Source organism: Ascaphus truei, chromosome 19 (genome assembly GCF_040206685.1).
Source record: "Ascaphus truei isolate aAscTru1 chromosome 19, aAscTru1.hap1, whole genome shotgun sequence".
NCBI classification, from domain to species: domain Eukaryota; kingdom Metazoa; phylum Chordata; class Amphibia; order Anura; family Ascaphidae; genus Ascaphus; species Ascaphus truei.
The window spans coordinates 22,251,912-22,270,440 of record NC_134501.1 but is presented as its reverse complement, the minus strand read 5'-3'; the positions used below and the strand labels follow the sequence as shown (position 1 = coordinate 22,270,440).

Sequence of the window (18,529 nt, the reverse complement as noted above, 5' to 3'; positions counted from 1 at the left end):
GGAGAGGTGAGAGGGTCTGGAGGAGAGGAGAGGTGAGAGGGTCTGGAGGAGAGGAGAGGTGAGAGGGTCTGGAGGAGAGGAGAGGTGAGAGGGTCTGGAGGAGAGGAGAGGTGAGAGGGTCTGGAGGAGAGGAGAGGTGAGAGGGTCTGGAGGAGAGGAGAGGTGAGAGGGTCTGGAGGAGAGGAGAGGTGAGAGGGTCTGGAGGAGAGGAGAGGTGAGAGGGTCTGGAGGAGAGGAGAGGTGAGAGGGTCTGGAGGAGAGGAGAGGTGAGAGGGTCTGGAGGAGAGGAGAGGTGAGAGGGTCTGGAGGAGAGGAGAGGTGAGAGGGTCTGGAGGAGAGGAGAGGTGAGAGGGTCTGGAGGAGAGGAGAGGTGAGAGGGTCTGGAGGAGAGGAGAGGTGAGAGGGTCTGGAGGAGAGGAGAGGTGAGAGGGTCTGGAGGAGAGGAGAGGTGAGAGGGTCTGGAGGAGAGGAGAGGTGAGAGGGTCTGGAGGAGAGGAGAGGTGAGAGGGTCTGGAGGAGAGGAGAGGTGAGAGGGTCTGGAGGAGAGGAGAGGTGAGAGGGTCTGGAGGAGAGGAGAGGTGAGAGGGTCTGGAGGAGAGGAGAGGTGAGAGGGTCTGGAGGAGAGGAGAGGTGAGAGGGTCTGGAGGAGAGGTGAGAGGGTCTGGAGGAGAGGAGAGGTGAGGGTCTGGAGGAGAGGAGAGGTGAGAGGGTCTGGAGGAGAGGAGAGGTGAGAGGGTCTGGAGGAGAGGAGAGGTGAGAGGGTCTGGAGGAGAGGAGAGGTGAGAGGGTCTGGAGGAGAGGAGAGGTGAGAGGGTCTGGGTGAGAGGAGAGGGTCTGGGCGGGGGTGGGGGTAGAGTGTCTGGATGGGGGAGAGGAGAGAGTCTGGATGGGGGAAGTGTGTCTGTGCAGAGTAAGGCACGTTCTATAGTGTCGGGCGCGCGGAACTTTAGTTGGCTGACGTGAGTCAGCCCTTCTATACGAGGGCATGGAGAGGGGAGCCAACAGGGAGCGGGGAAGACGGGGAAAATAATATTTTCGCGCCGCGACCGGCGCTGTGTGTGTGTGTGTGTGTGTGTGTGTGTGTGTGTGTGTGTGTGTGTGTGTGTGTGTGTGTGTGTGTGTCTGCACAAACTTAATAAATATTTTATTTTTACCAATTGTTTTTTTTTTTAAATAAATAATAAATTACACATGAACACACACACAAACACACATATACACACACAAACACACATATACACACACACAAACACACATATACACACACAAACACACATATACACACACAAACACACATATACACACACAAACACACATATACACACACAAACACACACATATATATATATACACACACACACACACACACACACACACACATACACACATATATACACATATATACACATATATATATATATATATATATATATATATATACACACACACACACATATATACACACAAACACTGTACCTTCCCAGTATACTGCCCCTCTCACTATATTTACGAAAAGCATGCGGCACGCGCGTTCGCATAGGCGCGCACGGCCGCACGCTCTCTATAACAGCCCTAAGGGTTCCTGTAGAGATATTTTTCCCTCTTTTGCTTCTGGAATATAAATCTCCCTGTCTTCTCCCAGGTGATAGAAGTTTACGACTTGACTAAAGTGAAATTAAAATACTGGTAAGAGGCTTACTGGGGTTTGATATATTTTCCTTCTGCTCGTGTGTTTGTATACATACCTTCCGTAATTCTCCTCTCGTGATGAGCATTTACAGAGCACACGGATAAATCTCTTCTTCTCTGTTAGAAATCTGTTCTTATCTCTGCGATGTTGTCTGTGTCCCCCACACTGTCACTACCCTACAGCTGGGGTCTCAAGTCAGTAAGAGAACATGTGTGTGACCCCAAGGACGGTCGCTGGGTGACCCTGTCTCTCGGTGACACCTCATCTTCTCTGCTTTTTCAGTGGTGTCCACTTCAACTCCCAGGCGATCGCTCCCACCATAGAGCAAATCGATCAGTCGTTCGGAGCGACGCATCCCGGAGGTGAGTAAAATCTGCACAACATGGCACGTTGGCTCCCCGCACATCGGGCCCCCCCACATCGAGCCCAGCACATCGGGGGCAAGCAGCCTGGCACATCGGGCCCGTGTGCGTGACCTGGCACATCAGGCCTGGCACATCGGGCCCCTGTAGATCGAGCCTGACGCATCAGGCCCGAGCAGCCTGGCACATCGAGCCCCCGCGCGGCCTGATCATGAAAGGGATGTTACTTACAGTATACATCATTTATTTCAGTGTACAACTCTGCAGAACAACTGTTCCACCTCAATTTTCGCGGTCTGTCTTTCTCCTTCCAGCTGGACGCCTGGAGAGAAGCTCCCAAGTATGAGGTGAGGGCTCTGCCCATTCCCCAATAACGTAAAAGTTCTGTATGTGCAAAGTACTGTGCTCGCGCGCGTGTAATGGGCGGAGCGCCTGTGTGTAATGGGCGGAGCGCTCCACGCGTGTGTAATGGGCAGAGCGCTGCGCAGGGAGTAGCGCGTGTGTAATTGGCGGGGAGCGGTTATGTGCAGAGTGCGTCACGTCTGGTTGGTATGTGTACACACTTATTGGCGCTCTTTTCACAGCCCAACTTTGCCCACGGCCTTGCTTCCCTGCAAATCCCCCACGGGGCGACCGTGAAACGCATGTACATGTACAGCGGCAACAGCCTCCAGGACACGAAGTGAGTGCGGGCCCTGGGCAGGGAAGGGGGCTCCTCCCTGCGTTTCTCCTGCTCTTGTCTTGCTCCCTGACAGGGCTCCCGCGATCAGTGTGGGGGGCTCCTCCCTGCGTTTCTCCTGCTCGTCTTGCTCCCTGACAGGGCTCCCGCGATCAGTGAGGGGGGCTCCTCTCTGCGTTTCTCCTGCTCGTCTTGCTCCCTGACAGGGCTCCCGCGATCAGTGAGGGGGGCGCCTCCCTGCGTTTCTCCTGCTCGTCTTGCCTCACTCCCTGACAGGGCTCCCGCGATCAGTGAGGGGGCTCCCCCCTGCGTTTCTCCTGCTCTTGCCTCACTCCCTGACAGGGCTCCCGCGATCAGTGAGGGGGCTCCCCCCTGCGTTTCTCCTGCTCATGTCTTCCCTCGCCCTCTGACAGGGCTCCCGCGATGCCGCTGGGCTGTTACCTGGGTAACGTGTACGCAGAGAACGTGGATGTTCTGCGAGACGGGTCAGGACCGTCGGGTCTGCGGCTGTGTCTGCTCAGCACAGGTATAAATAATACCAGGCAGCTCTCCGGTATTGTAGTGGTTTGCTCACACAGGATGAGTAGAAGTGATGCTGGGCCCTGGCGGGGGTTAATGTTCCTCTCTCTGCTCTTCTCCTTTTCGGCAGGTTGCGGCCCAGGGGTGATGGCGGATGCTAAGATGCGGGTGTCGGAGCGCTGTGTGCACTTTGGGGACTCCTGTCAGGACGTGCTGAGCACTCTGGGGACACCACACAAAGTCTTCTACAAGTCTGACGACAAGGTGAGCGAGACGTGAGGGTCACTCAGAGCGGGGGAGTGAAACACGTGAGGGGAGTCGGGGGAACTCGGACTGAGTAACTCAGAGTGGGGGAGTGAGACGTGAGGGTAAATCAGAGCAGGGGAGTGAGAGAAGTGTGGATTACTCAGAGCGGGGGGAGTGAGGCGGAGTTGGAGGTGCGCGGGGAGTGGGAGGGGAGGCGGGCTGGGATTGGGAGGTGCGCGGGGAGATGGGCTGGGAGTGGGAGGTGCGCGGGGAGACGGGCTGGGAGTGAGAGGTGCGTGGGAAGGCGGAGTGGGAGGTGCGCGATGAGGCAGGCAAGGAGTGAGGTACGGGGTGGGAGGTGCGTGGTGAGGCGGAGTGGGAGGTGGGCTGGGAGTTGGAGGTGCGCGGGGACCAGTAGAGGGGCAGGGAGTGGGAGGTGCGGGCCCAGGAGACGTGGAGGGATGAGGGCTAGGAGTAGGAAGTCGGTGGGGACGTGGGCTGGGGGGCGCTGTGAGAGGCGCGCGAGGTGGGTGCCTGCGAGTGAGATACGCGCGGGGTGGGGGCCTGCGAGTGAGGGATGCGCGGGGCGGGGGCCTGGGAGTGAGAGGTGCACGGGGTGGGGGCCTAGGAGTGAGAGGTGCGTGGGGTGGGGGCCTGGGAGTGAGAGGTGCACGGGGTGGGGGCCTGGGAGTGAGAGGTGCGTGGGGGCCTGGGAGTGAGAAGTGCGTGGGGGCCTGGGAGTGAGAAGTGCGTGGGGTGGGGGCCTGGGAGTGAGAGGTGCGCGGGGTGGGGGCCTGGGAGTGAGAGGTGCGCGGGGTGGGGGCCTGGGAGTGAGATGTGCGTGGGGTGGGGGCCTGGGAGTGAGAGGTGCGCGGGGTGGGGGCCTGGGAGTGAGAGGTGCTCGGGGCGGGGGCCTGGGAGTGAGAGGTGCTCGGGGTGGGGGCCTGGGAGTGAGAGGTGCTCGGGGCGGGGGCCTGGGAGTGAGAGGTGCGCGGGGTGGGGGCCTGGGAGTGAGAGGTGCTCGGGGCGTGGGCCTGGGAGTGAGAGGTGCACGGGGTGGGGGCCTGGGAGTGAGAGGTGCACGGGGTGGGGGCCTGGGAGTGAGAGGTGCGTGGGGTGGGGGCCTGGGAGTGAGATGTGCGTGGGGTGGGGGCCTGGGAGTGAGAGGTGCTCGGGGCGGGGGCCTGGGAGTGAGAGGTGCTCGGGGTGGGGGCCTGGGAGTGAGAGGTGGTCGGGGCGGGGGCCTGGGAGTGAGAGGTGCTCGGGGCGGGGGCCTGGGAGTGAGAGGTGCTCGGGGTGGGGGCCTGGGAGTGAGAGGTGCTCGGGGCGGGGGCCTGGGAGTGAGAGGTGCGCGGGGCGGGGGCCTGGGAGTGAGAGGTGCGCGGGGTGGGGGCCTGGGAGTGAGAGGTGCTCGGGGTGGGGGCCTGGGAGTGAGAGGTGCGCGGGGTGGGGGCCTGGGAGTGAGAGGTGCTCGGGGTGGGGGCCTGGGAGTGAGAGGTGCGCGGGGCGGGGCCTGGGAGTGAGAGGTGCGCGGGGCCTGGGAGTGAGAGGTGCGCGGGGCGTGGGCCTGGGAGTGAGAGGTGCACGGGGTGGGGGCCTGGGAGTGAGAGGTGCACGGGGTGGGGGCCTGGGAGTGAGAGGTGCGTGGGGTGGGGCCTGGGAGTGAGATGTGCGTGGGGTGGGGGCCTGGGAGTGAGAGGTGCGCGGGGCGGGGGCCTGGGAGTGAGAGGTGCGCGGGGCGGGGGCCTGGGAGTGAGAGGTGCGTGGGTGGGGGCCTGGGAGTGAGAGGTGCGTGGGGTGGGGCCTGGAGTGAGAGGTGCACGGGGTGGGGGCCTGGGAGTGAGAGATGCGTGGGGTGGGGGCCTGGGAGTGAGATGTGGGTGGGGTGGGGGCCTGGGAGTGAGATGTGCGTGGGGTGGGGGCCTGGGAGTGAGAGGTGCGCAGGGCGGGGGCCTGTGAGCGAGAGGTGCGGGGGCGGGGGCCTGTGAGCGAGAGGTGCGCGGGGCGGGGACCTGGGAGGGAGAGATGCGCGGGGCGGGGGCCTGGGAGCGGGAGGTGCACGGGGTGGGGGCCTGGGAGTGAGAGGTGCGCGGGGCGGGGGCCTGGGAGTGAGAGGTGCACGGGGTGGGGGCCTGGGAGCGGGAGGTGCACGGGGTGGGGGCCTGGGAGTGAGAGGTGCGCGGGGCGGGGGCCTGGGAGTGAGAGGTGCACGGGGTGGGGGCCTGGGAGCGGGAGGTGCACGGGGTGTGGGCCTGGGAGCGGGAGGTGCACGGGGTGGGGGCCTGGGAGCGGGAGGTGCACGGGGTGTGGGCCTGGGAGCGGGAGGTGCACGGGGTGGGGGCCTGGGAGCGGGAGGTGCACGGGGTGGGGGCCTGGGAGCGGGAGGTGCACGGGGTGGGGGCCTGGGAGCGGGAGGTGCACGGGGTGGGGGCCTGGGAGCGGGAGGTGCACGGGGTGGGGGCCTGGGAGCGGGAGGTGCACGGGGTGGGGGCCTGGGAGCGGGAGGGGTGGGGGTCTGGGAGTGACAGGTGCACGGAGGGGGCCTGGGAGTGAGGTGAGCGGGAGGTGTGTGAGGAGGCGGGCTGGCAGTGTGGGGTGCGGGCACGGGAGGATGCAGGGAGTGTGAGGTGCGTGGAGGGGCAGGGAATGGGAGGTGTGTGTGTGGGGAGCGGGGGCTGGAAGTGGGAGGTGAGGGCACAGGATGTGCGCAGGGAGTGGGGCTGGGAGCGGGAGGTGGAGGCGCAGGGAGCGGGAGACATGTACTGTGAGGATAAAGTTTGGCTACACCGCTGGCCTGCACCTCTCCGATAACATGAATAGATCAATCGCTGACACGTCGGGCTGATTCTAATTGTGTTCTGTTTCATATTTTGATTTCCAGATGAAAATCCATTCCCCGTCCCCCCATAAGCAGGTTCCTTCTAAGTGCAATGATTACTACTTCAATTATTTCACCCTGGGAGTGGTAAGTCAGAGCATGGACACATTAACCATACAGTTACTGCATAGGTGCATGCTACGGCAGATCTCAGCTGCAAAAACAGAACAGAAACCATTCAAAGCTGTAGAGATTCTGTAACTAAGGGGTGATTAAACCCTTTAGCTGCCAGCATTCACTGATCCTTAGTGAAAGGGCCTTTTAAAATCCTATAAGAATTAGATCAGAGGTCAGAAGCTTTCTGCTGCACCTGGAATGATGGAAAGAGAAGGGCTCTTCTGTTCCTCCTGTACCTCCTGTACCCCCTGTACCTCCTGTACCCCCTGTACCTCCTGTACCCCCTGTACCTCCTGTACCTCCTGTACCTCCTGTTCCTCCTGTACCCCCTGTTCCTCCTGTACCTCCTGTACCTCCTGTTCCTCCTGTACCTCCTGTTCCTCCTGTACCTCCTGTTCCTCCTGTACCTCCTGTTCCTCCTGTACCTCCTGTACCTCCTGTTCCTCCTGTTCCTCCTGTACCAGCCCTTGTGACCTTGAGATCCATCCCTTTGTCCCAGGATGCTTTTATTAGATGTAGATCATCTGAAACAAGGCCCCCAACTGCCTCTAATGGTGTGGCATAAAAATACAATGTTATTGCTGAAAGAGTATAATGTCCCACGCTCACAACTGTGCTCATGTCATATGTATTGGTATTAATAAATGGTCCTGTAGATCAGGCTGTGACAGTAGGGGTAAATATGGCTGCTGTTAATAAAAGTTATGTCTGCTATTACCCCTACCTGTCAATAATACATTGGTACAGGCAGTCCTCGGTTATCCGACACAATGCGTTACTCAAAATGGAGTTGGATAGCGAAACGTGTTAAAGCGAAACACGTTTTCCCATAGGAACACTGTTTGAATGAAAGGTTCTGTTCCTGAAGGCATTTTTAATGCTGAAATAGACAAATTATTTTATGCAGGAAATAAGATATGCAGCACACACATAAATTATATAGTGTCTATACTGTATTATATATATAATATAACATAAAATATAATAATATTATAGTATAATATAATCTTATACTATATTAGTGAAAGCACTGTATGCATGCATGCCTGCCTGGATGTCCGGTGTCCCTAGGGGAAATCTCATTGGTCCCTTGGGCCGCCCCCGCACACCTCTCATTGGCCTGAGGCGGAGTGACGGGCCAAAGGACACACAGGGACACAAACACACACACAGGGACACAAACACACACACAGGGACACAAACACACACACAGGGACACACACACACACACACGTATAACCCGGGGGGGTGGGGCTCACATACCCGCCGGTCCCGGAGCCTCCGCCTCTTCCTCCCCGAACATCAGCCTCCACACCCGCGCGCACCTCCTCCTCTCCCCGTGTCTCCCGCGCTTTCAGCCCCCCCGGCGCCGCTACAGTCAGCGGGGGAGCGAGTGCCCGGGACACAGCGGGGGAGCGGCCACAACAAGCTGCCTCCCGGCTCAGATCCACGTGGGAGCTGCCGGACGGCTGAGGGAGCTGCCGGACGGCTGAGGGAGCGGCCGGACGGCTGAGGGAGCGGCCGGACGGGTGAGGGAGCTGCCGGACGGGTGAGGGAGCTGCCGGACGGGTGAGGGAGCTGCCGGACGGGTGAGGGAGCTGCCGGACGGGTGAGGGAGCTGCCGGACGGGTGAGGGAGCTGCCGGACGGGTGAGGGAGCTGCCGGACGGGTGAGTGAGCGGCCGGACGGGTGAGGGAGCGGCCTTCACCTCCCCTCACCCACCCCTCACCTCCCCTCACCCACCCCTCACCTCCCCTCACCCACCCCTCACCTCCCCTCACCCCCCTTCACCTCCCCTCCACCCCCCTCCACCTCCCCTTCACCTCTCCTCCACCCCCCCTTCACCTCCCGTCCACCCCCCCTCACCTACCGTCCACCCCCCCCTTCACCTCCCCTCCACCCCCCCTTCACCTCCCCTCCACCCCCCCCTCCACCCCCCCTCCACACCCCCTTCACCTCTCCTCCACCCTCCCCCTTCACCTCCCCTCCACCCCCCACCCCCTTCACCTCCCCCCCTTCGCACCACCTCCCCACACGTGTATACACACACAAACATGTTGTATACACACAATATATACATACACACATGTATACACACACACACATGTATACACACACATGTATACACACACACGTACACATACACACACACACACATGTATACACACACACACACATACAATGTATACACACAAACATGTATACACACACACACTATCCCCAGCACCACCACATCAGCACACCGGTATCCCATGCCCCCCCAGCACACTGGCATTCTCGGCTCCCCGCCATTCCCAGCCCCCATCAACACTATCAGCACCCACACATCGCCACCTTTGCACCTCCCCCATCGGCACACCCACATCCGCACCCCCACATCAGCACCAAACCCTCCCAAATCAGCACACCGATACAATCACCATCAGTACAGCCACAGCAGCACTACCACCGCACACCGCCATGGGCCGCGTGGACCACTCCCCACCCAAATGCCACACCCACACCACAAACATCCTGGGCAACGCCGGGGCTCTCAGCTAGTATATATATAATATACACATAAACAACTTTGCAAAGTGTTGTAAGAGCGTTGGATAAGCCGTTTTGGCGTTGTAAAAATGAATATAGGTATGCATTGCATAGCATTGGATAAGCCATTTGTTGTAAAGCGAAGCGTTGTAAAACGAGGACTGCCTGTATTGTATTATGTGTTATATATATATTTGTATGTATTTTACTTAGTTCCAGAACCAGAGTGCAGGGGGCTAACTGTTTGAGCGGGAAAGTTTGAAAGATTGCCTGCGACCTTTCCCTGAACTCAGGTTATGTTGCATGAGGTAAAAAGGGGAGGAGTTAGGCCCTGATGGTTCTATGGCTGAGGGAATGCCAGCCAATCCCAGCCAGTTACAGTCAATCAGTTGGTGACAATCCCAGCCAGTTACAGTCAGCCAGTTAGTGACAATCCCAGCCAGTTACAGGCAGCCAGTTAGTGTAACGTTGTGCTCACAGCAAACTAGGCGGGACCACGGTGCTAAGGTGGGAATGGATATGACGCCAGCCACGAGGGCACGTCTTGAGTGTAGGTTGGTCTGGATCGCCGGGTCGGGATAGGAGAGGTACGGATAGTAGCGGGTACTGTTGGCCAAGTCCGGGGGTTGGAGATTGGAACGTAGTCGTATTACCCTAAACCGAGGTCAGGAACGGAGTGGTCGTTTGCGGTAGCCGAGGTCAGGTACGGAGAGAGCCTAGTGGTAGTTTGCCGTAGCCGAGGTCTGATGCCATGATTCGGAGTAGTCGAGGAGGAAGCCAGGTCGGTACACTGGAGAGCACTGGGAAAGAAGACAGGACAGGACTAGGGAGGCAGAGAATGATGAAAACAGCAGCGTGGAGGTGTGTGCAGAAAGGCTGCGATAGGAGGCAAGGGTAAGCAGGTTCAGGTGAGCTCCTTGGGGTGGAGCTTGAGAGAGTGGTGCGTGCGTCCTTGCGCGCGTGATTTGCGCGTGCCTACCGTCCTTCAGATAGTATGCCTTTAAGAGGCTGGGGCGGGTGCGCACGCCAGAGCCGTGACGGGCGCAGGAGGGGCCGGCGGGAGCTGTGGAAGTAGTAGCGGGACCGGGGAGAGCGCTGGGCGCCAGAGTAAACGAGTGGGGAGCGTGCCGAGGGCGGCGTGGCTCCCTGGACCTTACAGTCAGTCAGTGACAATCCCAGCCAGTTACAGGCAGCCAGTCAGCTAGTGACAATTCCAGCCAGTTACAGGCAGCCAGTCAGCTAGTGACAATCCCAGCCAGTTACAGGCAGCCAGTCAGCTAGTGACAATCCCAGCCAGTTACAGGCAGCCAGTCAGCTAGTGACAATCCCAGCCAGTTACAGGCAGCCAGTCAGCTAGTGACAATCCCAGACAGTTACAGTGAGTCAGTTAGTGGCAGTTGGAGGTCTCAGAATTCTGAGCACCTGTGTGTCAGTTGGTCTAGGGATGCTGAAGTGGTAACTGCTTCAGCACAGGGTGGGAGTAGAACAGGGGAACTTCCTAACGGGGGTCCCCGCACCAAGGTTATAGGGTACTCTCGGTTACCCCCACGTAACCCCCCCTCTCCCCCCCACCCCGTTAAGTGTGTGTGTTGTCTGTTTATATGTACTGTTGTGGATATATTTTTCCAATAAATTAATTTTATAAACTCTTGTGTTTCTGTCTGGTGAAATTGATCCCTGGTATAAGTCCTGGTCATCCCGTGACAGGCTTATTTTCTTGGCGGCAGCGGTGGGATCGCCAGGCTCAGCACAAATATTCTTCATGGAATATCCGTCCTGAGTGAGATCTCCATTTTGAAGACCACAGAATACAGAGTTAAAACTGTACTGTAGTCAGACACACACCCTTACCAGTCCCTGTAGCTTAGTCAACGTACAAGACTACAATGATGCCAGCCAAGTAGCGGTCTTGGACCAAGGACCGGATCGTACTCCGGTTTGAGGACTGCGGGATACTTACGGGGGAACCGCACAAGACACAACTGATCGCCGACTTGCTAGTGTATGAGGCGCAATGCTCAATGGTTAGAGCTGAGGCATTGGTCAACCCTGGGACAGTTCCAGGCCCCTCCGGACTACAGGAATCACCCTCCAACTCCAGCGAGGAGGCAGGGAAGGATTCGACGGAGCCGCCTGCAGCTGAGGTGGGCATGCCAGCAATCATCCGGCGTGCGTTGGATGACCTGGGCAGCGAGGCCACCGCTGCTGAACGAGTCGCCCTGCATTCAGCCATACCTGCGATGCCTGTCAGTGAGTGGGGAGGCAAGGCAATCGATGATCTGGGAACCCTTTCAGCGGGTAGCGGTAGACATCGTTGTCCCCTGATGATTCCCAGCAGGTTAGGGAAAATATATTTTAACGGTCGTGGACTTTGCGACCAGGTACCCAGAGGCGATGGCGCTTTCCTCCATTGACACCTGGAAGGTGGCCGAGGCGCTTATAAATATTTTTACTAGAGTAGGTTTTCCTAGTGAAATCCTGACTGACCAGGGAGCACATTTCATGAGTGAGCTGCTCCAAAGTCTCTGGGCTGCGTTCGGGGTGACCTCTCTCCGCACGGCCCCCTATCACCCTCAAACCAACGAACTGTGTGAGCGGTTCAATGGCACCCTGAAGCAGATGCTGCCGTCATTTGTGGAGGCCGAAGGAGGGGACTGGGAAGCACACCTGCAGCACCTACTGTTTGCATACAGTGAGGTGCCACAGGAGTCTACCGCATTCTTACCCTTCGAGCTTCTATATGGGCGCCGGGTCCGTGGATCGCTCGACCTGTTCTGGGAGGGGGAGACCCCCCAGAACGGATGTGACAGTGCTCCAGTATGTGGTGTAGCTCAGAGATCAGTTGGCAGATCTGATGGGATTAGCGCAGGCTAATCTCAAGAGAATATATGAAAAAAAGCTACTCAAAGCTCTAAACAGAAAGTAAAGAGAAAAAATAATAATATTAATGTAGTGCAGGACAACAGTGGCTCGATGCGAGGGCTATGTCAAGCGCTGAGTCCGTGCAGATAATGGAGGTAACCACAGGCAGGGTAAACAGTGACCGGATTCCAATGGATAAGAGCTGGTAGGAATATGAGCATAACAGAGGAAATATATAATAATACCTCTGCAGTCCCGTATTCAGCTCTCCGTCGACTGTATCCCTTTGCTGTGTGGGGCACTGTAAGAAGTGTGCCGTCCTCCTCTTCTAACGGTCCTGTGGAGCTCCCGAGTGCCGGTGATGTGCGTCACAACCTCCGGTCTGTCCGGGAACACTCCGCCTTCAGGTTCCACGTGTCGGAATCAAATGTCCTCCATGGTTCAGGGACCCATCTAGCGCGCCCTCACCGCAACTGTGCGTCCATCCAATCGTCAAGACAGCATAAACAGGAGAAGGATTGGTACGAGACAGCAAAGTCCAAAAAAGAAGCACCATCAGCTCACCAGGTAAGTAGAAAGGTTAAAATCGTTTATTAAACTACATAAAAAACAAAAAAACAAACATAACAGGACAGGAAAAACCTGCCACGCGTTTCGGGCTCTAAAAGTAGGTTAGGGCTGTGTAGTGAGCACTCTAATATAGCCCCTCCTGTGTACTCGAATACAGCTGACGGTAGTTATAATTACTTGTAATTACACCTGCTGCATTAGCAATGCAAGTCAAAAGGGATCATATTAAACTTAATCTATTATGATGGAATATAATCAACTATAAGCACAATAAATGCTCTGCAAATATGATTCAACTAATCATGGTTTGTATTAAAAAATGCTATATATGCATTTCGTCTTCGTCTTGAAGCGCTGGTATGATAGAAATGCCCGTCGTAGAGAGTTCATCCCGGGGCAGCAGGTGCTTGTCTGAAGCCGACTCGCCAGAACAAACTCGTAGCTGCCAGGTCCGGCCCGTATCCGGTAATCTGGCGGGTGAACGAGACAAATTATGTGGTAGATCTGGATCAGGAGTTAGGTAGACGTCAGAACTACCACATCAACATGTTAAAGGAATATCATGCAAGTGGGCCGGTGGTGATGGCGGTGTGCAGCCCACCATCGGGAAATGCGGCGAGCAGAGCTCTGCCTGATTTCCTAGGGGAGTCCAGACAGGGATGCTCAGTAGAGGACGTGGGGATAGGGTCCCAGCTCGCGGCTTCCCAACGAAAGCAGGCGCAAGAGTTGCTAGGAAGGTATGTGAGTCTGTTCACGGATAAGCCAGGACGGACTCACCTCACTGACCATCCACTGGTGATCAGAAGCCCCCATCATAAGTCGGCATACCGAGTGTCTGTGGAGGTAAAGTGGAGAAGGAGATTGCAGACGTTATATACCTTGGGCACAGGGTCGGCAGGGGGCATCTCAAACCTGATCCTGCCAAGGTGGAAGCCATTGTGGGGTGGCTAGTTCCCAAGACCGCCAGCTATTACTGCAAATTCGTACCCAATTAGTGCCCTGGCCAAACCCTTGACCAACCTGACTAAAAAGAGGCTCCCTCGCATGGTAACCTGGACATCAGAGTTTGAGAGTGCCTGTGCAGGTCTCAAGGCTGCCCTGGCAATGCCAATGGACTTTCCTGGCAGGACGATGACCAGAGCCAGCCTAGCTCTGACCTTCAGGCGTCACGCTTGGGGATAAACCCGTTGGTGTCGCTACCCCAGAGCTCTCCATTTAAGGGGGGAGGTGTGGCAGTAGGGGTAAATTTAGCTGCTGTTAATAAGTTATGTCTGCCATTACCCCTACCTGTCAATAATACATTGGTATTGTATTATGTGTTATGTATATTTGTATTTATTTTATTTAGTTCCAGAACCTCAGGGACCAGGGGTTTCATCTGGAAAGTTTCAAAGATTGCCTGCGACCTTTCCCTGATCTCAGGTTATGTTGCATGAGGTAAAAAGGGGAGGAGTTAGGCCGTGAGGGTTCTATGACTGAGGGAATGTCAGCCAATCCCAGCCAGTTACTGGCAGCCTGTCAGCTAGTGACAATCCCAGCCAGTTACAGGCAGCCAGTCAGCTAGTGACAATCCCAGCCAGTTACAGGCAGCCAGTCAGCTAGTGACAATCCCAGCCAGTTACAGGCAGCCGGTCAGTTAGTGGCAGTTGGAGGTCTCAAAATTCTGAGCACCTGAGTGTCAGTTGGTCTGGGGCTGCTGAAGCGGTAACTGCTTCAGCACAGGGTGGGAGCAGAACGGGGAAAACTTCCTAACGGGGGTCCCCGCACCTAGGTTATAGGGTTCTCCCAGTTAAGTGTGTGTTGTCTGTTTATATGTACTGTTGTGGTTATATTTTTCCAATAAATAAATTTGATAAACTCTTACGTTTCTGTCTGGCGATATTGATCCCCGGTATAAGTCCTGGTCATCCCGTGACACTGGGGCCTTCCCTTCTGTCCTCTGTTGGTCAGCTCCTAGGTCCCTCGCACTACGCTACCTTCCACGCGGCGTCCTGCGGGTTCCGGAAGCTGGAAAGCCAGTGTGGTGACGTCACTGGGGCTGCTGTTACTACAGATGCTGGTAAGGTCCTTCCTGCCCGCTACGCGTTTCGCATGTCACACAGCACACTGTGTAATTGAGCACAGCTACTGTGTTTTAAATATTTATTCAATGTCCCTGCACACATTTGAGGTATCTGTGCAAACTAGCATCTATTTACTGCTCTCTCTCGAGTTAAGAATTGTATCTGGCCGCAGCAGAGAAGGTATTTATGTCTTCAAGCTTTCAGTCTCCGTGACTGTCCTGCTGTCTGAGGAAACCGCTGCCATGTGAAACGCGTAGGGGGAAGGAGCTTACCGGCATTACTACTAAAGGATATAAAATGAGCACAGATATTATACTCTTTCAATAATATTATATTTTGATACCACACCATTTATACCGGTGCAGGGAACACCTCCCGTAAGTGACGAGAACTCTACACCGAGGACTAACCACTAGTACCAACAAGTACTAACGAATACCTCGACTGCTCGCCTAACAAGAGACTTTTCTATTTACTTGAAGTTTTATCTTTATTCTTATCTTGACTTTTTGTTTCTACTAATGCACTAAATCTTGTTACTTTGTGTGTTACTGTATATCTGCCTATGGCTGCGCTTATAGTGACGGCGACATCGCGTCAAAACAAACGCATTGCCGCCGTCGCGTGTGCTTATAGTAAGCGCGGAGCGACGGATTGCTCGCGATCGCTGGAAGTCATCTCTATTTGATTTTTCCAGCGCCCGCAGCCTGACGTCGCCGGCACTTTAAGTGTAGCCAAAGAATGACGTATCTGCTTTCTACGCCTTGGCACAGGGGTGGCCAACTCCAGTCCTGATGGGCCACCAGCAGGGCTGGTTTTCAGGATATCCCTGCTTCAGAGCAGCTAATACAGTCTTCGACTGAGCCACTGATTGAGCCACCTGTGCTGAAGCAGGGATATCCTTAAAACCGGACCTGTTGGTGGCGCTTGAGGACTGGAGTTGCCCACCCCTGCACTAGCACTTGGGTAGCGAGATTTAGCTTTACCCTTTACTAACACCCTCGTAGTAATGTTGACATCACCTGATTACTGCCGTGTGTGCACAGGCAGTTCTTGCTTTCTTTGCGGGTATTTGGATGCCCGCAGCAGGCCGCGGTGCCTGGGTGGTGACACCCAGGCGTCCGGCAATGTCGGTGTCACACAAACTCACTGCTAACCCAGAATCCTCTCTGATATCTGCAGGATATTCTCTTCGATGCAAATACGCATAAGGCCAAGAAGTTTGTCTTGCACACAAATTACCCCGGACATTACAACTTCAACATGTGAGTCGTTCTGAGGCACGTGGCGCGTGGGACACGCTATTCCGAACCCGCTTTTTTTCTGGGGGTTGTCTGTATATAACCTCTCTATGTAACCTGCAGGAGTCTCTGGGGTTAACCTATGTATTCATATGATGGACAAGGTTTTCAGTTAACCCCTCGATGTTGCAGACCAATATCGTAGCTAGTCATGGGCATTAATATTAATACTGACTGTAATTTATTTCTCTCTCCCCCCTCATAAGCTCCATCCCTCTCCCCCTCATAAGCTCCATCCCTCTCCCCCTCATAAGCTCCATCCCTCTCCCCCTCATAAGCTCCATCCCTCTCCCCCTCATAAGCTCCATCTCTCCCCCCCCCCCCAGCTATCTCTCCCCCCCCAGCTATCTCTCCCCCCCCCCAGCTATCTCTCTCCCCCCCAGCACTCTCTCCCCCCCCCTCAACACTCTCTCCCCCTCATAAGCTCCATCCCTCTCCCCCCTCCGCTATCTCTCTCTCCCCCTCCGCTATCTCTCTCTCCCCCTCGGCTATCTCTCCCTCTCCCCCTCAGCTATCTCTCTCTCTCCCCCTCACCTATCTCTCTCCCCCACCTCGGCTATCTCTCCCCCACCTCGGCTATCTCTCCCCCACCTCGGCTATCTCTCTCCCCCCTCAGCTATCTCTTTCTCTACCCCCCTCAGCTATCTCTCTCTCTCTACCCCCCTCAGCTATCTCTCTCTACCCTCTCAGCTATCTCTCTCTCTCTACCCCCCTCAGCTATCTCTCTCTCTACCCCCTCAGCTATCTCTCTCTACCCCCCTCAGCTATCTCTCTCTCTACCCCCCTCAGCTATCTCTCTCTCTACCCCCCTCAGCTATCTCTCTCTCTCTACCCTCTCAGCTATCTCTCTCTCTAACCCCCTCAGCTATCTCTCTCTCTACCCCCCTCAGCTATCTCTCTCTCTCTACCCCCCTCAGCTATCTCTCTCTACCCCCCTCAGCTATCTCTCTCTCTACCCCCCTCAGCTATCTCTCTCTCTCTACCCCCCTCAGCTATCTCTCTCTCTGTCTCTGTCTGTCTCTCTCTGTCTCTCTGTCTCTCTCGCTGTCTCTCTGTCTGTCTCTGTCTCTCTGTCTCTCTGTCTCTCCCTCTCTGTCTCCTCTCGGTCTCCCTCTCTGTCTCTCTCCCTCTCTGTCTCCTCTCGGTCTCCCATGCCTACCTTTGACGGGAGGAGATGGTGATGAGAGAAGCAGCCGGTAGAGGAGTTGCGCTGTGGCAGCAGACACCGGAAGTAATACTGCCAGGTCAGACTGCCATGCTGATTCCTCTACCAGCTAATTCTTTAACGCCGGGCGTTCTCTACATGGGGGGTGAGAGCGGGCCCCCCAAGAGCGCAGGCTTTGCCCGGCCTATAGCTACGCCCCTGGTGCAGACATATTTAGTCGGAGAATGATTTGTGAAATGAGTGTATATAAAAGTGTGGCTGGGTGTGTGTTTGCCCTGTGGTGAACCCCAGAGCCTTCCCGGTAACCCCGGGGCCTTCCCGGTAACCCCGGGGCCTTCCCGGTAACATCTTCATCCTGTTTCCTCAGTTACCATCGCTGTGAATTCAAGATTCCTATAATGGTTAATCGCGGTGAGTCCCGCAGAGCTTTCCACTGTCCGGAATCACAGTGACAATCAGGGGAATCTCATACTCATAGCTTCAATTTGTGACACGTTTTAGTTTCGTAGCCCCGCACTACCCCCTAACTCCTCGCCCCTCATTGCCCCCGCTGCCCCCTAACTCCTCACTGCCCTGCTGCCACCTGACTCCTCGCCCCTTACTGCCCCCTAACCCCTCACTGCCCCCTCACTGCTTGGGCTTCCCCCAAACTCCTCGCTCTCACTGCCCAGTGTTCCCCCAAACTCCTCGCATGTCCAGGCTCCCTACCCTTGCAGCTCTGATCCCTCCGGGAGGTCACATGGTAGCGTGTTCTGTATACAAGTTCTAATAATCCTGTTCTTTGTTTCTCTCCGAACAGACAGTGCTAAGTCACAAACGGAGATCTGCACCACATACAGCAAGGTGAGACTCTCCGTCATCTAATGCGAGACTCTCCGTCATCTAATGCGAGACTCTCCGTCATCTAATGCGAGACTCTCCGTCATCTAATGCGAGACTCTCCGTCATCTAATGCGAGACTCTCCGTCATCTAATGCGAGACTCTCCGTCATCTAATGCGAGACTCTCCGTCATCTAATGCGAGACTCTCCGTCATCTAATGCGAGACTCTCCGTCATCTAATGCGAGACTCTCCGTCATCTAATGCGAGACTCTCCGTCATCTAATGCGAGACTCTCCGTCATCTAATGCGAGACTCTCCGTCATCTAATGCGAGACTCTCCGTCATCTAATGCGAGACTCTCCGTCATCTAGTGCGAGACTCTCCGTCATCTAATGCGAGACTCTCCGTCATGTAGTGCGAGACTCTCCGTCATCTAGTGCGAGACTCTCCGTCATCTAATGCGAGACTCTCCGTCATCTAATGCGAGACTCTCCGTCATCTAATGCGAGACTCTCCGTCATCTAATGCGAGACTCTCCGTCATGTAGTGCGAGACTCTCCGTCATGTAGTGCGAGACTCTCCGTCATGTAGTGCGAGACTCTCCGTCATGTAGTGCGAGACTCTCCGTCATGTAGTGCGAGACTCTCCGTCATGTAGTGCGAGACTCTCCGTCATGTAATGCGAGACTCTCCGTCATGTAATGCGAGACTCTCCGTCTCCACTGC

The 18,529-nt window shown here is 55.9% G+C and overlaps 1 protein-coding gene across 2 annotated transcripts in view; it reads left to right on the top strand.

Moving 5' to 3' along the window:
* PHAF1 (phagophore assembly factor 1) overlaps positions 1-18,529 on the top strand; it is a 52,443-nt gene that overhangs the window by 26,313 nt on the left and 7,601 nt on the right. For both annotated transcript variants that reach the window (XM_075576891.1, XM_075576890.1), the window contains 10 exons: positions 1,643-1,686; positions 1,973-2,052; positions 2,305-2,399; positions 2,637-2,734; positions 3,145-3,257; positions 3,381-3,514; positions 6,378-6,461; positions 15,698-15,780; positions 17,349-17,392; positions 17,781-17,824. In XM_075576891.1, coding sequence (XP_075433006.1) covers positions 1,643-1,686; positions 1,973-2,052; positions 2,305-2,399; positions 2,637-2,734; positions 3,145-3,257; positions 3,381-3,514; positions 6,378-6,461; positions 15,698-15,780; positions 17,349-17,392; positions 17,781-17,824 — 819 coding nt within the window. The remainder of the gene's footprint in view (positions 1-1,642; positions 1,687-1,972; positions 2,053-2,304; positions 2,400-2,636; positions 2,735-3,144; positions 3,258-3,380; positions 3,515-6,377; positions 6,462-15,697; positions 15,781-17,348; positions 17,393-17,780; positions 17,825-18,529) is intronic.